The sequence below is a fragment of the Balaenoptera borealis genome (assembly GCF_965194805.1).
Source record: "Balaenoptera borealis genome assembly, chromosome: 12".
Lineage (NCBI taxonomy): Eukaryota > Metazoa > Chordata > Mammalia > Artiodactyla > Balaenopteridae > Balaenoptera > Balaenoptera borealis.
Genome location: NC_138869.1, coordinates 97016951 through 97038748, shown reverse-complemented (window position 1 = coordinate 97038748; position 21798 = coordinate 97016951). Strand labels below are relative to the sequence as shown.

Sequence of the window (21798 nt, the reverse complement as noted above, 5' to 3'; positions counted from 1 at the left end):
ACAAGTTATTTCCCCAGAAGTGGTCATGGATTTGCCTCTTTCATCCACATAGTCTGGTTGTCATGCCTAAGGCTCCCCATGTGGCTGAGGAAGGGACATGCTTGCTGAGAGGCCAGCCAGGGGTGTGGAGCTGTGACCTGTGACTAGGAGCAGCCATGCTCACTGGCCACGTGGCATCCACCCAGTGATGCACCCTGAGCCAGCTGAGCCAAGGACACAGTCTCCAGAAGGGTCTCCTTCATCCCTGCCTGAGACTTCATAATCAGCCCATGTAGGGACCACAGCCTCATTGCACAGCAAGAAGTCTTCAGTAATCACTTTACTCACGGTGCCTTGTTTAGAGTTTGACTGAAAACCTGATTAATTTCATTCATTTATACTTTTTCATAGTATTTATTTTTAATCCTTTGTCAAGTATAAAATGTCAGACTTGTTAGAAAGCAAAGATCTCTCCCAGTGGAAAGCTAGAAATAATTGTGACCACAACGTATTTAGAAAAAGCACTGTAATAGGTACCACGGGTGAACACTGAAGACACAGATCCTTGGAAGTGTCCTAACCCATACTGTCGGCTTCTCTTTTCCAGTCCTGTCCTGTCTGCAGGTCACGGGTGGACCACGTCCAGCACGTCTACCTGCCGACCCACACCAGTCTTCTCAACCTGACTGTGATCTGATCTGCTGTGTACTTACCGGACATGCCATGTCTCCATGAACTGCACTAGTATAAACTATAAACATGATAGATTGTGGAGAGAATAAATACTCCAACGCCCATCTGCCATGCAACGTTTAGGGGAAAAAAAAAAAAAAGAAGAATAGAAACAGTATGACTACTCCTCACCGCCAAAATGTACCATGCGTAGAATCAGCACCTCCGGGTTGGTGACCAGGAAGAGCTCTGGGACCCAGACACATTCCTTGGACTTTTCTTCTTTTTATGATCAAGTAAAGAAATCAGGAAGATCTTTGACGTCAGTTAAGTGGCAGCATAGCCCAAAAGTGAGTACCTTTTAGAAAATGATGTTTAAGTCTCCCTAACGTATCCCAAGGTAAGTTTCCTACTTGCAGCCAATTTTGTAAGAATTCATTTTAAGGATTTACTTGGTTGTTTTTGTACGGGTCACAGAGCTCTGGACATTTTTAATAGGAAAATTTTTCTTAAAGAGATAGTTGTCATTTTAATGTCATTTCTGTTTTTCTAACTTGTTCAAGAAAGATTGGGGGGCAAACATATTTAAAAATCGATTCGGGGACTTTTTTAGAGTAGACACAAAGTTGTCAGATTTAAACCAGTCTGACCAGTGGAAAACAGATCACTCCACCTGGATGGTGTCCTATTCTTTCCCCCTCCCCCTCTCCTTACCCTGTCCCCAAGCCTTTCAATTATAAAATGCTACCAGTCTGGTTAGACGATTTCTGTGGAGTAGTCAGCACTCCTTGGGCCTCTTGAGTTGGTGGAATATTTTAAGATTGAAAAGGGAGCACAAGTTCCTTGGAAGGAAGAGCATTGCTCGCTGAGATGAAGCTTCACCGTGTACAAAGTAGGGGTGGTTCGTGAGTTCTCCGACGCACCCTGCTCCAGCTTCAACCGGTGGGGTTGCTTTTGCTTGAGCCATCAAGCCTTTTACAGCCTTATCGTAGATATCCTAGATATCGTAAGCTTTTTTTTTGGTAGTAAATGCTTAAGTGTATTAACTTTTTGTTGTCCCTCTATATGTTTTAGAGGGGTTTCGGGGGTTTTTTGTTTCTGTATTCTTAATCATGTTTTCCACTCCCACTTGGGCATTTTGGAACCTGGTCAGCTTGTTGGTTTTCTAGGATGTCTGGAACCTGGATGACCTTATTGGGTGCAATACTAGCTAAGTTAAAGCTAGAAACCTACACTGTCACTTTACTGAGATTTCTGAGTATACTTTTCATATTGCCTTAATGTAGCAGTAATGTGTTTATGCATTTGTTTCTTTGCACAGACATTTTGTCAGATATTAAAACTCTACTTTTTTATGGCACATATTAGCATATAAGCCTTTATTCCAAGAGGTATTTATTTTTTCACTTGTAAAAAAGTAATGTTTCACATATAAAGAACTCTGTTATATCTTAAAGGATTTCTGTCTTTTATATTCAGGATAATAAAGATGTTAAAGCAAACACGGGTGTTTGTATCTTCACAGTTATTGTCATTTAAGCCAGTTTTTATTCATTTAATAGAGCATGGATGACGTCATGGTTGGTATCTAATGTGGTCCTTCGTGGAAAGTTTGAACACGTTTAAGGTATTGGCTCTAATCGAGGAGACTATTTACCCAGTTACTCATTCATCTATGTTTTCTGGTTTATAGGATTGGAATGTAGGTGAAAATAGGGTAATATACGCAAGCAGACGAAAAGTAAAAATTGGGAAAAGGACTGTAAAGTATTGGAGAAGGAGGGGAATGGCGAAGTTGGAAGTTAAAACTGTAAACCCAGATGATGCCACTAGTGCGTTGCCTGGTCAGGACAGGTGAGTGCCGGGCTGGGTCCCAGCAGAGATGGCCTCAGCCTACAGACTCTAGGGCTGCATTCTATAGGATGGCTAGCCTGCTGCTGCTGGGACCTCGCTGCCCTGAGTGTGCCAGTGTGTGCTCAAAGGAAATACTTTGTGGAGTAGAGAACAGTGCACATAATATATGTAACTCAGAACTATCTGTAGCAGTCAAGTAATTTCAGCTGCTACAGAGGTTCAGTTCGGTACAAGTGCAATGATTTCAAGCAAACAACTTTTTAAAAATTGAGAAAAACAAGATTTGTTTTCCACTATTCCTATACCTAAGTCAACCTCCCATCAGTTTCTAGGAATTAACTTATTTGTTCAATCAACACATTTATTGAGCACCTGCTAAGTTACTATTGAGCACTGGAAATTTAATAATGATCAAGACACGAATGATACAGGATGCCCATGTCATGTACTTAAACCTGTAATTTACACTATTTTCTCTCTCTATAGAAATTAAATAATATTCAAAATGATAGAATATTAACACTGGAGAGGATCTTAAATGTGGTAGTCTCAAAATGCTGACCAGAATAATGGATGGATGGATGACAGGCCAACAAATGGATAAGATATTGTTCACCCCACTACACCATGGACTCCTCAAGCTCAGTGACTAACATGAAAACTACTGTATTACAAGGTGACTTAAGAGAGCTAAAAGAAAAGCTCTGTGTAGGCACGGAAGGTGATGGTTAATTCTCCTTAAGAGCCAAGGGTAAGGGTGCTTCACAAAGACCCTTTGAGCTGAGCCTTAACATTCTAGTTGAATTTTATCAGGTGGAGAAGAAAGTATATGGTGCATACAGGGTTAGAATGCAGTTTGGGAGGCTGGCCCATCCCCCTGTGGTCAATGAAGTGGTAAGAAATGAAGTTCTGAAGGGAACGTGGTTAGAGTTACCGTGGTGAGCGACCTTGAATTCCAGGCTTCATTTGGACTTGGTTCTCCACTGCCTTCAGAACCAGGAACTTTTGGGATGGGAGAGTGGCAATCAGATCTGGTTTCTTGCACAGGGAACACAAGGAACCACAGAGGAAAGCATACACAAGAGCAGGAAGAGAGCAGAGGCAAGAACTCAGTTTTGATCATCTATCGACATGAAAATGAAACAGATCAAGAGCCTTCGGAAGTATGAGCAGTATTTAGTGAGGCAGAGAAGTCATACACCAATTCTGCTTATATCTTGGAACAAATAGTCGTTAACAGAGGGACAAACAGAGGGGAGCAAGCCATGGGGGTAGGAATGGAATCGAATCTGGTTTTGAACATGATGCATTTGAGATGCTTGATGACTGGCAAACCTGGGGTCTGTTGAAAACATGGGCTGGAACTTACAGAGGATGGAAAAGGTAAAGAGAGGCATTTAGTGGCCATTACATTTAATTGATATTTGAAGACATGACAATGACATGATATTTGAAGACATGACAAGAAGTCATCATAGGGAGAGCATTAAGGGGGGAAATGAATAAAGCTGAAGATGGAACCCTGAAATGACCTAGACCTAAGGTGGACGGTGAGACTAGGAAGGAGTCTGAGAAAGACAAAGGGACGAGGAAAAATCAAGGGACTGAAAGCCAAGCCCAGAGACAACTTCAAACGGGCATGTCCACTACGTCCAAACAGGCAGGCCAGCAGAGTCAAGGAGCTGGAGGGCCAGAAATGGCCATACGAATGTGGCAATATCAGGTGGTCCCAAGTTCCAAGAAAGAGTGGGTGTATTTTGAGATTGAGGGCATACTCCAAGGTTGCCAGATTGTAGTGAGCTGAGTATGAAAGTGAGACAGGGACATGGAAGTGATAAAGGGGGGCCGACATGCATTGGTGACAAGGTGGAGTTAAGTCAAGATGGTACCGTAGGAGGAGGCGGGCTCAAGAGAAGCGTTTGCGTTTTGCATTTTAAATGGGAGGACTCAGTAGGCATAGAGGAGGGGGCCATGGAGAGGGTGAGCCAAAAGGTACAGCAGAGAGGAATCAGCGTTGGAACTCTGGAGAAACAGAAGGCTCAAGAGGCTGTTCTGCCAAAAGTCACGATCTATGAGATGTGAACAAAAGCATTCTTTCATCCTTTTATTAAGGGTTACAAAAATTAGCAGTGAAGCTAGAGACATTTCCCCCACCCTATATGTCTACTCTACGTTGATCCTGTTGCAGATGTGGAGCTCAAATGCAATGTGGGTACATTCTGGGGTTGTCCCCTTAACCCTGCCATTGAACACTGAGGATCAGAAGCCCCACGGGTGACTACTCTTGGGCAAAGCATGAACTCTTCCAAGAGAAATGTGAGAAAGAAATGCCCTATAGCCCAGAAGTTTGAGCAGATTTCCAAACACAAGCCTTGGGAGAGTGCATGTATGAGTCACTGCAAGTAAGCCTGAAGCAGGATGGTGCAACGGATGCTTTGGCGCTGAGAGAGCTCAGAATAAACCAGGAAGCCAATGTTTTTAAGATAGTTTTACCAAGCAGTGGAAAAAGAAGCCTACGTGGAGTTTGAGCACAGTCAGAATTTAAGACCAAATGCAGCCATTTTTGCCTTTCTCATTGCTTATCATATTTAGTGCCTTCTCACAGAAATCCTATAACATTGCAAATTACTTTTATTCATATTTGCAGAATCTCCTTGAAATGAGTTTGTTTAAAAACTGCAAGACGCTAAAGAGCCCTATGCCTTTTAAAAACAAAACTATGTCAAGACCACACCAATTACACAGATTTAACACACCTGCCAGATGCTTATGGAAAAAAATACACTTCAAGCAAAAGCTAAACATCTGTTGTTCATAAACTTGTGCTAATGCTAAGGGGAAGAAAAATCTCAAAAGCATAAGCAAGCAAGCCTTCTATCAAGGAGCGATTCTTCTGGTTGAGAAGAAAACTCCTATACACTTGTGTGAAACAAAAAGATGATAATAGTTCTAAGACCAATAGTATTGCACATACATGTATGTATATACGTATATATGCAAATATATATGCTTATAATTTTTCGTAAATGTTTAAAGAATGTGAAGAAGTCCCTGTGGATTGGGTGCATTTGCGGAAGGCTTTTTGAAGTAGATAAGTTGTTCTTCGCCTTGCATTCAGTACAGAATTTGGATTGGCGGGAAGGAAAACAAAGCATGAGGATGTGGAAGAGCCTGCAGGTGAGGGACAAAGGGTGATAAAATAGGAAGAAAGTAGAACCAAGTCATAAAGAGACTTCTGGAATAAAGATCCTAAGTTTGGTGAGTGTGTGAAAGATACAGTAAGATCTTTCTTCATCTGTGGTTCATTCAGTTTGTATTCATTAACTTGGACATTGATTTATTAACTCAGCAAATATATATTAAGCACCTGGTATGTATCAGGCTCTCTGTTAGGGCTAGAGCAGCTGTAGTTCTCATCCAGGCTGATTTTCTCCCCAGGAGGCACTGGGCAGTGTCTGAAGATGGTTCTTTATCATCACACCAAGGATGGTGTGCTACTGGCATTGAGTGGGTAGAGACCAGAGATGATGCTAAACGTCCTACCGTGCACAGGACAGCCCTCACACCAAGACATTTTCTGGCCCAAAATGTCAATATTGCTGCTGTTGAGAAACACTGGGCTGGAGGGTTCAGATATCCCAGGTGAAGTCCTCGCCCTTCAGGATCACAGGGGGAACTGACACTGTAAACGAAGAATTCCGGTGCACTGCGCTCCGTAACGAAGCAGGTACCGGGTACTATGGAAGAGCAGAATAAGGTGCCACTAACTTTGCTTGGAGTTGAAAAGATTTCTGGAAGAAAGTCACATTGCAGATGACTCTTAAAAGATGAGTTGAAACTTGCCCAGGTAGGAAATGTGGGCAGGAGAGTGTTCAAACATGCAGCATATTTGGGACCAGTGGGCAGTTTGGTGTAACCGGAATATAGGGTATGTGGCTGGAGGGGATGGTGAGAGATGCGACTGGGAAGTTAGGTTGGGACTACATCCAAGAGGGTGCTGTGGGCCCCTATTCATCTCTATCCCAGCCACACTCGAGAAGAAGGGCAATGTCCACCAAGGCAACCTCGAAGTAGCTGGGTTCTGCTGTTCTGTTCATGGCACTCTTGTCTGTAGATTTCATTTCCTCATCTGGGCTCCAGGAAGCATGTGTCCTCTGTGTTTTGAGTAAAGGTAATAGCGAAATAAAACCCTTGCTGATAATTTGTCCTAAAGATAGAAGCTGTCAGATAATCATTCAGAATTTAAAAGCTCACGTCAGTATTCCTTCAGATGAAGAAAACGGTAGGATAAAAATATAGCAGGGCTTAATAGTAACATCTTACCTATTTTTTCCCTAAATGGTTAGAACACACTGCCTTTCTCTGCTCTTTACATCAACGTTTCTGTTATTAAAGCTGTCTATTTTTCAGTTCTAAATCCTGGGAGGATTTTCCCCATGAATTTAACATGACTGAGGAAACTTGCTCCAGGGTAGAACTTTGCTGCAAATTATCTAACTGAAACTAGGCTGCTTAATAAAGAGACTAAAAATGAATCACAGCCTTTTTGTAGCTTCAAATGGGGAGTTGCCTTTCTCCTTCACCCCCAATTTCATTATTATTCATAACAGAAAGAGGCCAGCTTTATACAATGATTTCATGGAACGAATGTCCTTTGTGTTCAAACCTGGAGGCTGCCGCTGATACGGGCCAGGAGAGTGTATGTGGAGAGAGTTAGGGGGTACTACCTAGTACTCCTAGTTAGGGGAGCTACCATTTCTAAGCTTCTTCAAAGGCCACCTCTGCCCGTGCCACACGATTCTTATCACTGGGGGGCGTGCATGACACTCCTAGGGTCAGGCAGTACCTTCTAAATGGCACTCAGGTTATCTGTTCAAGCCCAAGTCTCTGCATGTGTATCACCATGACTTTACTGGGTGTTAGATATTAATATCTATGTAAGTTCTACCAAGAGCAGGTGTATACAAATAACCCATTATACTGGAAGAGGAAACTTAAAGCAGAATTACAAATCTTTCTCAGTGCCCCCTCTTCTGCTTTCTGACTCTTTGCAGGGGAAAGTGTAAGGGGTACCCTACACTCTAGTCTGTGGGAGCCATGAGCCCCGCCCTCATTTCAATAATTGATTCTGGAAAGCTTTTCCTCCTTCATAGCATCCTGATGTTTGAAAGTTCTTTTTCCTTTGGAGAAACCACCAAGCTTCCCCTCTCCCCTCTGGTATTTAACCTAAATTTATGCACAGTACTACTTAATACTCTTTGGTAGGGTCCCTTAGCATGGATGTTAACAGAGGTCCAGCACCAGAGGCTAGACCATTCTAACGACTTTACGGGAATCAACTCGTTTCATCCTCACAATGTGCCTGTGATGTAGGTACTCTTTTTGGCCTCATTTATAGATGAAAACTTGAGGCACGGAAAGATGAAGTGACTTCTAAAGGTCACGGAGCTAGAAAGACGGAGAGCCAGCAGTCAAGTTGTGATGTGATTCATAATAAAAATATATATTTGGTCTTTGTCACCATTTCTGGCACAGAACTCCTAAAACCCTTGGCATTTCCTTAGTGATGAGAGCAATAAATATGTCTTTGGTTATGTTAATGAGGTAACTTTTGGACCTCACCTTGCCAGGGTCCCCAACCATGAGATTAGAGGGTCAGAACTCTGAGTCCCATTCCCCCAGCCTCTGGGAAGGGGAGAGAGTCTGGAGCTTGAATCAATCACCAATAAGCAGTGAATTAATCAATCATGCTTATGTAATGAAACCTCCATAAAACCCAAAAGGAGAGGGTTCAGAGAGCTTCTGGTTGGTGAACATGTGGAGACTTGGGGCGCCTAGAGAGGGCATGGAAGCTCGGTGCCCTTTCCCACACACCTTGCCCTAAGCATCTCTTCTATCTGGCTGCTCCTGGGATATATTTTTTTTTTTATAATGAACCGGTGATCTAGTAAGTGAATTGTCTCTCAGAGTTCTGTGAGCCGCTCTAGCAAATTAATCAAACCTGAGGAGGGGGCTGTGGGAGCCTCTGGTTTATAGCCAATCAGAAGCACAGGTGACAACCTGGGCTTTCGATTTACCTCAGAAGTTGGGGAGAGCAGTCTTGCGGGACTGAACCCTTACCCCGTGGAATCTGATGCTGTCTCCGCTTAGATGGTGTTAGAACTGAGTTGAATTCTCGACACCCTGCTGATATCTGAGAATTGCTTGGTGTAGTGTAGGACGCCCCCATCCCTGACACCCACACTGGGATTAATTCACAGATGCAGGCCAGTGGGGTTCTGAAGCCCCATCCAACATGGCGGCAAAGTCACACAGGGCCTCAGAGGGTCTCACCCAGAACGTCTGAAGGGACTTAATGGCAAATAAATGGTTTTGCTTCTTTGTTTTTTGTTTGTTTGTTTAATGAGCATGGCAGCCCAAATTTTCTCCACCCCCTTGAGATTGAGGGTAAGCTGTTGATTGCAAGAATCCTCACTATTCGTGGTTCTTATACTTCTGCTTTGAAACAGCCCAGTTCCACCGCATAAAGCAATTTTTTAAATCATCATGTGTTTTCTAGGGGGAAAAAAAGAACCTTAAACAAACAGAAGGTATACAGGTAGATTAGGGGATGGGATTAGCAGTCTGGGATGTCCAGCACTGTGTTTTTGACCGACTGAAAGGATTGTTGAAAACAACTGAAGGACTTACATCTTGGCTAGCTTGTGCACTTTCAAAGTATCATTGTTAATACCCATTTCTTCACCAGCCCAACTCAGCTGGCTTCATGTTACCACCAGTAATCCCTGAGGAAAGAACAAGAGCCTGGGCTGGTTAGGCCTTCGAGTTGGAGGGGAGAATGTGTGTGCACTGCGTCCTCTTTCTGTAACCAGCACGGTGGACTTTTGGAGGGCAGCCCCCGTTCCAGGCCCACACCCACCAGGAAAAAGGCCAGCATATTAGAGCCAACTCCACAAAGCATTCCTGAGAAATGGATACTTCGCTCAAGACATTGAGGAAAGATGGGAAAGGACTCACCTTATATACACAGTGTGGCAAAAATGTCTAAAACCCCCCATGCAAGCATCTCTGTTCTTCCTTTCCAGACACTGTAAGCAGCGACAAAGAGAGGAAACAAGAAAATGAGCCTAATAAATATAAGGAAGGAAAATACGGAGGAAGAAAGAACAAAGGAATGGAAAATATTTTTCTTTAAACTCAGGTGAACCAAATATCTTTGTTGGCTGAGTTAGCAAAGGAGAGTCAACTGGGGCGGGGGGGTGATAGTGAAATAAACTCATGAAATGAAAGCATTTGTTCCTTCTCTTTAGGGCTGTTTATTACTTATGAACCATGAGGGTAAAGTGCAATGTCAGGAGAGTGAAGATGGTAGAATTCATTCCTTACTGTATGTCTCTGACCATCAACAGTTATCCCTCAGTATCCACAGGATTTGGCTCCAGGACCCTTCACAGATTCCAAAATCTGCAGATGCTCACGTTCCTTATATAAAATGGTGTGGTATTTGCATATAACCTAAGCGTGTCCTCCCATATACTTTAAATCATCTCTAGATTACTTGTAATACCTAATACAATGTAGCTGCCATGTAACTAGTTGTCAACATGCAACAAATTTCAGTTTTGCGTTTTGGAGCTTTTTGGAATTTTGTTTTTTCAAATATTTTTGATTCACGGTTGAATATTAGAATATGGAACCCACAGATACAGAGAACTGACTGTATATGCAGTTTGTCAAGAGACGATGCAAGCCACATCTGTTAATGGAAGCCTTTACTGAGGCTTGGTGCAAGAAATCATTGGGTTATCAGTAGATCTCTGCTTTTCAGCTCACAAGTTGCTCAACTATACTGTAAAAGGAAGAAACTGAATCTGTCAGGGCCTCAGTTTACTGCCCTTGAACTTGAATATCAGTGGCTTAGGAATGAAGGAAAGATCATATTTGAATGTAAATGTCTAGCTTGTTATCCTGAATCATCTGAGTCATAAGATAATGCCCCTGTTTTTTAAGGAAAACCAAAGACTGCTTATCTCAATGCTACTGGATGTCAGCGACCAGGGCCAACACCACCTCGGGTATCTCCTGCACCTGGACAAGGCATCCAGCTGACATATTGCTGTTTGACACATTGCTGCCTATAAACACATCTGCTCAGGGCACTTGCCACTGCCAGCAGAGCTCAACCCATACTCCTTGAAAGTCAAAACCCTTCATCACTTAGCCTCTACATACCTTTCTAGACTGGGTTCTTGTTCCACCTGTTACCCCACCAGTGCCAAGACTGGAGTAAACTATTCAGCTCTTCTGAATGTGGTTTGCATCCCCTCTCTTCGCACTCCTGGACCTTTGCTGAAATGTTTCCTAATGCCTGGAGAGCTTTTTTTTCTTGCCTATTTGCATCATGGCTGTATTCACCTGACCTAAACTTTCTTCAGGTTCCAGCTTAAATCTCCTCACTTGCACAAATTCTTCCACAAATCTTCCCTCCTCTGTCAAAATGAATTTCTTCCATTATAACTGAGAGCACTGTGCACCAACACATAGCATCAGAGGGTTTTTGTTTGCATTTTAATGCATATGCCTGGATTACAATAGTTCCTCCTTTGTACTTACCGTTGTGTAGCATACTATAGATTTACTTATTTATTTCTTTATTGTCTGTCTGCATAAACTACAGGGACTTTGTCTACTTTGTTTATTGCTGTATCCCCATCGCCTGAACAGTGCTTAACAGATAGTAGGTACTCAATAAACATTTTTTAAATTAATAAGTGAGTGACTCATGGGAGCCTAGAAATCCCAGATTGCCCTCATCTTTCCATCACCTCAGGGTGCCTGGCAAAGTGCTTTGCACATGATTCTCGAATCCAACTGGATTCAAGAGCCAGCCACCGGGATCTGGCTATGTATATCTCCTCTGCTTTGAAGAGGAGATGTGGATTTAACTGCAATTATACAGCTATAGTGCTGTGAGGCAGGCAGGCATGATGGAGGATGAGACTCTTACAGGAAAATTCTAGGTTAATGGGCAACCCTAATTGCTAAATCTAATTAGGAAATCAGTTAAATTAAGAATCCTTCATGTAAGAGAACCCAGTAAAAAGCCGTTGGGCAAAATTTTTCATTTCTCATTCACTTCAATCAGCTTCCTTAGAGAAGGCAGCAAGACAGCAGGACTTCAGCAAGAGTATTTTATTGGCCCAAAAGCTAAGCTCTCATGACTACAGAAACCAAGAGGAAAGGACAACCTGGTGTTTGGCAACTAGATTCTTCTTTGGCATGTGCTCGGGAGGAAGCTGCCATGTCTTCTAAGATTGAAAGGATTATCACTGCGAAAGCTCAGGCTCTCATGCTTGAGTCTTTGCCAGCATCCTTCCAATTTGGAGAGCTAATCCCCCTAATTGGGTACAATCAGACCCATCTCCACTGAAGCCAGCAACACAGAAGCCCCATGCAATTCACCTCTATTGCTGAAACAGTTACTTATCTTCAGTTATTTGCTCTGAAAAGATAAATCTTTTTTCCCCTTAATATTTGCAAGTTTAAAGTGTTTCCATCCTCATCTTCTGCAGCACCTTAAGAATCACAGGGTCCATTCCTTTTTTCTGAGAAATCCAACAAAATATATTAAAAATGAAGAGATACAATAATATGAATATAAGAATTACCAACATCAATTCCAACAGAGTTATTTTATGTAAATACATGTAGTCAGAGCTTGTACTCAGAAGCAGAGTGGTAACCTTAGTATCAGCTCCATCAAGATTCTAGCTAAGCTCTGTCACGAACAGTGCGAATTAGGGCAAGCAATAACTCTGATGTCCTCATCTATAAAGTAGGGATAAAAATAACACCTATTCACAGTTATTTTGCAAAGGTTAAATGAGATAACGCTCATATAGCACTTAGCACTGCACCTGGAATATAGTAACCACTCCATAAGTGATGAATGAATAAATTAATAAACTGCCAGGTATCCTTCAAACCACTGATCCAGACCTGCTACATTTCTGAGACAACAGGACTTATTCTCATGCCCCAAACAAGTGGGTCCCAAGGCTACTGTTTACAGCTGTTCTGGTTGTAAACTAAGGGGCACCATTCACAGTTCATACCCCAAGGATTTGTATATTGACTATTATAATTTTACTGCATATTACAATGCTTTTCTAATAGATGGAAAAGTATCAAGAGGAAGGGAAGACTTTTTCTACTTTGCACAAAGGCACTGTATGGGCAAGTCCTGGCCCTGGGCAGTAAAGACAAGCATTGGCGCCAGCTCCCTGCATGAAAGCAAGCCGGGTTAGATGACTGGTTTTAGCCACAGTTGGGCTCATTCACGGGACTCTAAACACTATAAGTATTGTTGAATAGGGCTGAAAAGCTGCTCTCACTGGACAGTCATTTGGTTTGTAAATGTTAGCTACTGTGTTTGCTGTCCTTGCTATAATCATTATTTCATTTTACTGTATTATTTATTATGTTAGAATTCATCACAGAGGCCATGCTTGTCTCTGTGACGAGACAATAGTTTGTCAGCATCATCTACCTGCCATAATGAAGATCAAAAGGCGAACCAAGTTAGCATCATGCCCTCCTGAAGCCAGCCATCCCTCCCTGGAATTAGGCCCTCTGCAGAGCCAGCCTCCCTCTTTGGACTGAAAACAGGTCCTGAATCTGGACAGAGGACCTGAACTACCCCAGCTGGCTAACTGGGGGATGACAAGAAGGATGGGCAAAATAAAGCAAGGTTTGTGAGTTCTGGAAAGCAAAGTTAACCATCATGACAACCACAGGGCAGCAATCAGAGATGGCCTTTTGAGTGGCTACCTGAACAAGGTGTCCTGGGAACCAGAAACAGTCACAAGGACAGGCTGTAGCTTCAGCATAGGAGTCTCTCCCTTCTTCAAGCCCCTATAACACACTATTTGTACCTTCCTATATCAGACTTATACATTGCCTGGTCATCTTCCTGGAAGTGTGTTCATAAAGGGCAAAGGATGTAAGAACCATGACTCCTCTCTTTCTTGCTTGTTTATACCGCAATAGCAAGTCCATGCTGGTTGATCCACCCACTTTCGTAATACACTTCTCTATATCTTAATCATCGTGGTGGTGGTTACACAACTCTATGCATTTCTGAAAACCCACAGAACTGTACACAACAAAAGAGTGACTGTTATTGTGTGTAAATGAGAGGTGATGGCAGACACCATTGTTGCCTACCCAATAGCCTTTCTCCCGTACCCTGCCTGCCAATTCCTCTTGTCATTGGTTGGTTTAAGAATGGCCTTTGAAAATGAAAACGCAATGTCAGAGACATTTGCATCTCCACATTCATTGCAGCGTTATTTATGATAGCTAAGACATGGAAACAACCTAAGTGTCCATCAGCAGATGAATGGATAAAGAAAATGTGAGATATATATGATAGAATAGTGTTAAGCCATAAAAAAGAAACAAATCCTGCTATTTGTGACAATGTGGATGGACCTTGAGGGCAATATGCGAAGTGAAATAAACCAGATAGAGAAAGAAAAATACTGCGACATTTGACATAATTCTTACCAATCAAAGATGTGAAGGTGTGGAAGCTTCTGCTTGAGTTCTGTTCTTTCTTTAAAAAGGGGTTTTAGGGGGGCTCATGTGCCCTCTTCTTTTGTGGCTTTTGGTGTTGTGTGAGGATGTGATGCCTGGAGCTGCTACTGCAATCTTGTGAAGATGAGGAGAGCTAGCACACATGCAAAGTATGGCAGATCAGACAGGTCATCCTGACAACATTGAGCAGCTGAATTCACTGATCCTGGAGACCCAGCCCACCCTAGCCCACTCCTACTACCTCCTGACTTAACTGCTATGGGAGGTAATACATTTTTTCTTATTATTAAAGCTGCTTTATTTGGTTTTCCTATTACCTACAGCCAGAAACATTGTGATTAATACACTGGTGCCATGCTGTTAGAAATGGGTCAGGAGTCCTCCTGTAGAGCTGTATCCAAGAACAAACACACGGCAGATGTCTGTTATGCCATCGCCAAGATACACTGTTTGTTTTGTTGCAACATTGTCTCTTGATTACCAGTTGGCTTTTGCTACCTATGGAGCCACTTGTACCTAATTCAACCAATAACATATTCTAGAAACTTAAGACAGCAGCACCTTTAAGGCTGTCAAAATTTGTCTTGGTTTCCATGATGATCCATTTCCTTTTCCTCCTCTCCTTTTGGGTCCTTTCCTGCTGGATGAATACTCCATTTTCAGCCCCTCACATGTATAGTCTCTTACTGAGACTTTCCGATAGGGCTTTCCGATGACTTCTCAATGGGGCTTTCCGATGACTTCTTTGTTGTCTTCATCTGTCTAAAGCTTCAACTTTCTTTAGCATTTATTTTCATCTGAAAACTCTATAGGGACTTCCCTGGCGGCACAGTGGTTAAGAATCCACCTGCCAATGCAGGGGACACGGGTTCAAGCCCTGGTCCGTGAAGATCCCACATGCAGCAGAGCGACTAAGCCCGTGCGCCACAACTACTGAGCCTGCGCTCTAGAGCCCACGAGCCACAACTACTGAGCCCACGTGCCACAACTACTGAAGCCCGCACGCCTACAGCCCACGCTCCACAACAAGAGAAGCCACTGCAATGAGAAGCCCGCGCACCGCAACGAAGAGTAGCCCCCACTCGCTGCAGCTAGAGAAAAGCCCGCGTGCAGCAACGAAGATCCAGCGCAGCCAAAAATAGATAAATAAATTCTTAAAAATGTTTTAAAAACTCTATATTCTTCCTTTCCTTCTTTTCTTGACTTTACATAAAATCAAGGTGGTCCACTGAAAGTTATGTTTAAGAATTAATGTGAAGAAAACAATCTTTAAATCCTTTTTGCCTTTTTTAAAACCGCTTTATTCATCACCTTATTGTTTTATTTTTGTTTTTTATATTTTTCCCTGATTGAAAATGTTTATCATCCAGGTCATTGGAAGCCTCTTTAGTCCTATTGAACTCTCTTTCAGATTCGACATCTTTGTCCTTTATTAACTCAGATTTGATGATCTCCTTATTAATCCAACAGAAAGGGCCCCTCCCCTATCCTTTCTGCTCCACAACTGCAAGAAAAAAAAATTATCCGCCACCGGCATCTTGCAGGCAGTGTGCCAAGCAAGCAATACATCAGGCAGCCAACATTTTTCATCAGAACTCAACCTATTTCATATATCTTTCCCTAAAGTGCCTAGCATAGTCATTTGTTGAGTAGATGCTCAATAACTTAAATTTTTTTGAATAAAATTAAATTGAATGTTTATAGTCAGTACTAGATGACAAGCAGCACACAAATTTTGGCTACTTTGGAACCAATGGAAAAGGACCTCAACGCTGGCAGCATCTTGAGATCCCAGTACAATTCACGCAACTCGGGACCATCAAGAGCTGAATATTTATGATGTGAGTTATCTACTTCTAGTCCATTGCTTCACCTTCTGCTTGCTGACACCTCTTGTTCTAATATCTAAAATATCATTATAAAATATCTCGTGTGTATAAATTAGTTAATTAGTTAAATGCCAGGAGTTTGACCCTAAGAGTAAAGGTTTGGGAATGTTAGGGGAATTGCAGTATCCAGGATCTTAGCCTTCATGAGGAAGGAGGCAGGATGGAATTTGTATGAAGATTCTCAAAATGTCCACTCAGTTTATTATTATTTTTGATTGCAGTATGATATCATACAGGCTTTCATATCTTATTTTTGCTCCTTCTATCACAAGTCCTTGGTTCTCACCTCTGGTGGCAGCCAGATTTCATTTCATTTATTCATTCATTCACTTCAACAGTTACTTATTGTGCATCACCTGGGGGCCCAAGCACACTTCTGGGTGCTGAGTATGTATAACAGGGAACAAAACAGACAGAACTCCTGCCCTCCTGGAGCTTACATTCTAGTGTGAGAGACCCTGGAATGTAATAAATCCATAAACTCAGGAAGAGCTTAGTTCTTTTTAGAAAAATAAAGCTGAGTAAGGAACTGTTGAGGGATGGCCTCTCTGAAGAGGTGCTGTTTGCACTAAGGCCTGATTTTAAGAGACTTCTTATTTTTGAACATTCTTTGCCTATTTCCTTCTTTTGTCTCTATTAGAGGTATCTTGCAGCAAGGAATAGAAAGACTGAAGTCTAGTGATGTGATGTTGGGAAAGTCCCTTTACTTCCCTGGTCCCACTTTCCATGATAGCAAAATAAGGAGGCTGGATCACCCAGAGGCTCTTTGCAGTTCTGAAATAATAACATTTTGTGTTAATAACACTTTATTCCTACAGAACACACACAAGAAATCCCTCTACTCACCATTTGACTTTTCTAACAGTTAACATCTTTTTTTTCAATATCAGGAATCTAAGTGGTCAACACTCTTAATGTTTGTCTATGGGATCACTTTGTTTTGTAAATTGTGTAAAGAGAAGTTGGTACAATCCTAGCATTTTCATGAAATAGGAAACATGATTCAGACATGTTGGTAAGATACACAATACTGGCGACATGTCTTCCATTGGGGTTTAGATTGTCAACAAATTAAACCAGAGAGATGTCTAAAGGGGTTCTGATCTTGTCTATTTCCACTTTCTCTCTCCTTTTTTTTTTAAGAGATGAAAAGTTCAGAAAACTCAGGTGAGAAATAAGTAAAGAAATAAATATTGAAATCTCTTAAGGCAGCTGTATCTGACCAGGAAAAACAACCACTAAAATGTTTGTCAGCTCAAGGGGGAAGGAGGTAAGAGTGTTGATATTTACAGACCTCTGGTGCTCATTTTACCTCGGGGAACTTTATGGACATAAGATGCCAGCCCTCTCAACAGTCAGGGCTGCCTGGTTAAAAGTCAGGTCTCATTATCTCCTGGTTAACAATTCACATTTTGAAACGGAAGACCTAGACTCAAATGTAATCCTGTCTTCAGGCTTGAAGAGAAGTAAAGTGCTATTTTAATCTAATACATAAGTAAAAGCAGGAAAATCCTCTCCGGACAGTAGAAGATGTTCATGGTTCTATTGTACTTCCTGACTGTAAATGTGTGAAAGAAAATTTCAGGAGAAAATATTCCCCAAAGTAACCTTTTTAAATGTTAAACCACTGCATTTTGGAAACCGAGATAAAGAGCTTTGTACTCCCAGCTATTTCTCTGTTTCTTTTCCCTGAACTAAACCTCCTGTGTTAATAGTTTCTTTGGTGTGCTTTGTTTTGAAGAGATGTTTCATGTTGCTGCAGTGCCTTGTGTCAGTAATCAGAGGCGCACGGAGTCAAACTTGGCCTTTGGAAAACAACCCGGATAATGACTGCCTGTAGTTATATAAATGTTTAAATAACAACGGGTTTTTAATTTAATTTAATGTAGGTAAAACTGAGCACATCCTTACCCAATGCCTCTCCTTGTAAGTGGCTACCGTGTCCTGTGGGTAACCTTAGGATAGAACCTGGTAGCACAATCAGAAACATAGTAGGTGCTTGAAAAATATTTAAAAGATGAATGAATGAATGAATGAGTGAATGCTTAATAAATGTGCTTGGTCTGATCCTAAAACAACTTTTTCTTCCCTTTAGAAATTTGGCCTTTTAGTCATCACTTTTTAACATGTTAATTTCAAAAGTATATGAACATTGAAGAGTAATTGACAATATGCCTTGTTTAACACTGTCCCTCCTTCCCAAATAAATTCATGCGTTATGACTCTCCAGAGATGGAAAGAACAAAACCAGCTGAGATGGGAATATCTGATGGCTTTTTTTCCCCCCACAAACTATCTTGTATTCAGAGCAAAGCCACAGTTTCAATGGCCTCAGGGGTCTGCACTCCAGGCTCGCTGCAGAATCTTCCCTTACTGACCCTAGACTTGTTTAGCAGAGCCTAAAGGCACCAACCTTCAGGGTAAATTACCCTCCTCCCCACCCCTCAGCATTCCCAAAGGTTCATCTCAAATTCTGTTTGTCAAAATGGGAAGTGTGCTTGGTTTTACCACCTGAAGCCAAAAGTTTTAACTATATTTGCTTTTCCTCCAGAAACACACTCTTCTGCAGTTTCCCAGATCTTACTTTGAAGTGCTCTCTGGAGTTAGCCAAACAAATAGGAAAAGTCTAAGTGAACTATGCAAGAACATCAGCCAGTGGATAATTGGGTGAACCTAGCAATGCTGGAACTTGCCTGACCCAGGAGAGAGGGCAGCGCTGAGAGTGTAGTTTTCAGGTCAAAGCCCCGGGGTGCTGACCACCATGGTGGGGAGGTGTGTGTAAAGGAGGGTGCCTTAGGCACCCACTCAGGGAGTAGAGGGAGATGCTTAACCCCTGAGGTATCTCTTCCTTGTGTTTATTTATTCACTGACAACTTGGAGGACCCTTTAGCATTCCTAGAGAAGCTGCAGAGTATGAGAAAGTATGCAGTGGAATGGGGGTGTGGGAGTGCCCCCTTCTCCCCAGACACCCTGTCCTTTTCTCTCCACTTCTCACTGACACAGAATGTCCAGGCACTAAATCTACTGGTGATCTCTGTGACCAGACACAAGCAGCTTCCCCAGAGGGCAATGTGATCTCAGTATTACACAGTCATTTTTTTTTTTTTTTTTTTAATAAACAGCTATTATTTAACTTATGGAAAAATCTTAACAAACAAAAGGAACAAAAAATAACAAGCAAACACCTATGCCCACCACCAGGAGCAAGCAGATGTGAATATTTTGCTTATTCACTTTAGTTCTTTTTTCTTTAAGAAATAAGATTTTATAGCACCCTCCCTCAAATTAAGTATCTCCACAGCTATTCTCATCATGGTTTCTTTTACAAATTGCTTTGATTTTAATTATGAGCAATTCAAAAGTGCAAAAAAAGAATAGGAAATGATGACTGACTATCGTTATACCCACCATCAAGATTATTTATTTTGCCTTATTTGTTTTAAATCTTGCTCTAACTTTCTATTCTAGAAACTTTCAGGCATATACAAAAGTAGGAAGAATAGTATAATGAGTCCATGTACCCATCAACAAGCTTCAACGATTATCAACTCATGGCCTTGTTTTATCTATAATATAGATATAGAGGATATAGATTCTATACGTCTAGTCACTTCTACCCATCACATTAGTTATCTATGAATATTTCAGTATATGTCTCTTAAAGATAACTTAAAAAACATATCTGTAATGCCATTATCATACTTGAATATAATAATTTACTAATATTAGCCAATATCCAGTCAGTGTTCAAATTTTCAAATGTCTTATAAAAATTTTTTATAATTTTTATGCTTGAATCAGGATTCAGATAAGATGTACCCATTGCCATTGATTTGATACAACTTTTAAATCTCTTTTAATCTTTAAGTGTGTCCTCTTCTTTATTCTCTCCCCCAATCCCTGTCCCTTGTAATTTACTTACTAAGAAACTAGGTCTTCATTTTTCCTGTAGAATTTTGTACAATGTGGATTTTTCACCCCCGTTGTGTTGTTTAACATGTTCTGTGTCTTCCGTATTTCCTAGAAATTGGTTACTGGGTCTAGAGGCTGCTTCAGATTCTGGTTATTTCTGCAGGGCTAGATGACTTCATGGGGGGCAGGGGTGCTCTTCCAACAGGAAGCAGATAAAGTCCGGTTGTCTCTTTCTGTGATATAAGCAGCCTTGCTGCTCAATGCCTAGATTCGTTCACTCATCGGGTGTTGCAAGTTGATTCATTTCAATTCTATCATTCCTTCATACTTATAGCAAGAATATTTCTATGAAGAGAAAATTCCCTGTATCTCCTATTTGACTATCAATTGCATGGTTCCTTGGGAATGGCTGGATTAATGCTTAACCAGTTTACAAAATAAGATATTTGTTTTCTAGAATCTTCCAGTGATGATCAATTAGGTTATTGTTTGTTTGTTATTATTATAAACTTACAGATTTAACATATTTGATGTGTTTCAACCCAGTGCTGTTGTTTCTGGTTTTGATGGTTAAATTGTCCCATCTTTGGCCAGTGGGAGCCTCTTTAATTGGCTCCTGCATCATTTGATGTGACTCTTTGATACCTTCCTTGCTATCTGGTATGACAAGATGTTTCTGGCTCCTCTGATACATTTCCTGCCCCACACCAACAATCAGTGCACTCTAGGAGATGCTATTAGAAACATTAATCTGGGCTCTAAGGCTGCTCATTGGTAGTAGGTAGTCATTATTTCTAGGCTATTTTGGTAAACAAAGTTGGAATATATATACTTTTCTTAAGATGAAATATATCATGAGTTTATGCTGATAATTCCAATTCAGATTCTGGTCTAACCTCTTTGATCTTCATCTGGACCTCCTTTTTCCCACATGGAGAATCTTGAATCTCAAAACAACAGAAAGGCTAGAATTCAAAATAACAAAATTACTCATTTGCTGTCTCCCACAAAACACGCCCAACAGTTTCAGAATAATAATATCAGACCTGTCCCTAACAATGGGATTCTTGAACACAGTTTAAGAGAGTTTTGTCTGTGTGTTTTGGAAGATCTTATATTTTCTTAGAGTGTCTTCTGTCAAGGACATATTGTCAAACTCTTGTGTGTTAAATCACTTAGAATAATTTTCACTGTGTGATTTTTGCCACCTGAATATATATTCAGGTTCATTGCTTTTATTTTTAATTTTTAGATTTTATTACTTTCAATTTAAAATTGTTCAATTAATTCCAGGTTTTGTAATTAGGTGTAAAATATTTACATGGTTCCAAAGTCAAACAAACAAGACAGTGTTTATTCAGAGAAATCTAACTTCTATACCTTTACCCTTCCCTAATAAAATTGCCATTTCTTAATGTTTAGCCTTCCATTGCTTGTTTGTTTTTAAATAAAAGCAGAATATATGTATGTGTGCATGTGTGTATGTGTGTGTGTGTCCCATTTCTTAGCTAAACAGTGTCATGCCGTACATATTCTTCTCTACTTGTTTTTTTTCTTTTTCAGTCTACAAATGTTTCCTAGAATATTTCAGTATGTGTCTCTTAAAGATAACTTAAAAAACATATCTGTAATGCCATTATCATACTTGAATATAATAATTTACTAATATTAGCCACACCATACTGGCACAGAGAGATGTTTCCTGGAAGTCACACCATACTGGCACAGAGAGATGTTTCTTAGTACTTTTTCAGCTGCATAGTACTCCATTATGTGGGTGTACCTTAGTTTATTTAACTAGTTTCCTAATGATCAACATTTGTTTCCAGTCTTTAGCTATTGAAAGTAGTCCAGTTATGACAAGCCTTGTACATATGTCTTTTTATGTTTTCCC

General features: G+C 41.0%; 1 protein-coding gene across 6 annotated transcripts in view; it reads left to right on the top strand.

Moving 5' to 3' along the window:
• The window catches only part of MYLIP (myosin regulatory light chain interacting protein), a 100533-nt gene that overhangs the window by 19196 nt on the left and 59539 nt on the right, over positions 1–21798 (top strand). Inside the window, exons 7-14 of one of the 6 annotated variants that reach the window (XM_082345426.1) lie at positions 587–1001; positions 2345–2505; positions 2992–3181; positions 5153–5481; positions 5624–5763; positions 5944–6352; positions 9591–9706; positions 11651–13255. In XM_082345426.1, the coding sequence (XP_082201552.1) occupies positions 587–676 (90 nt within the window). In that variant the 3' untranslated portion in view covers positions 677–1001; positions 2345–2505; positions 2992–3181; ... (3 more) ...; positions 9591–9706; positions 11651–13255. Of the gene's footprint in view, positions 1–586; positions 1002–2344; positions 2506–2991; positions 3182–5152; positions 5482–5623; positions 5764–5943; positions 6353–9590; positions 9707–11650; positions 13256–15807; positions 15945–17135; positions 17160–21798 lie in introns of all 6 variants that reach the window. The other 5 variants (XM_082345429.1, XM_082345430.1, XM_082345428.1 and 2 more) reach the window with 5 other exon arrangements.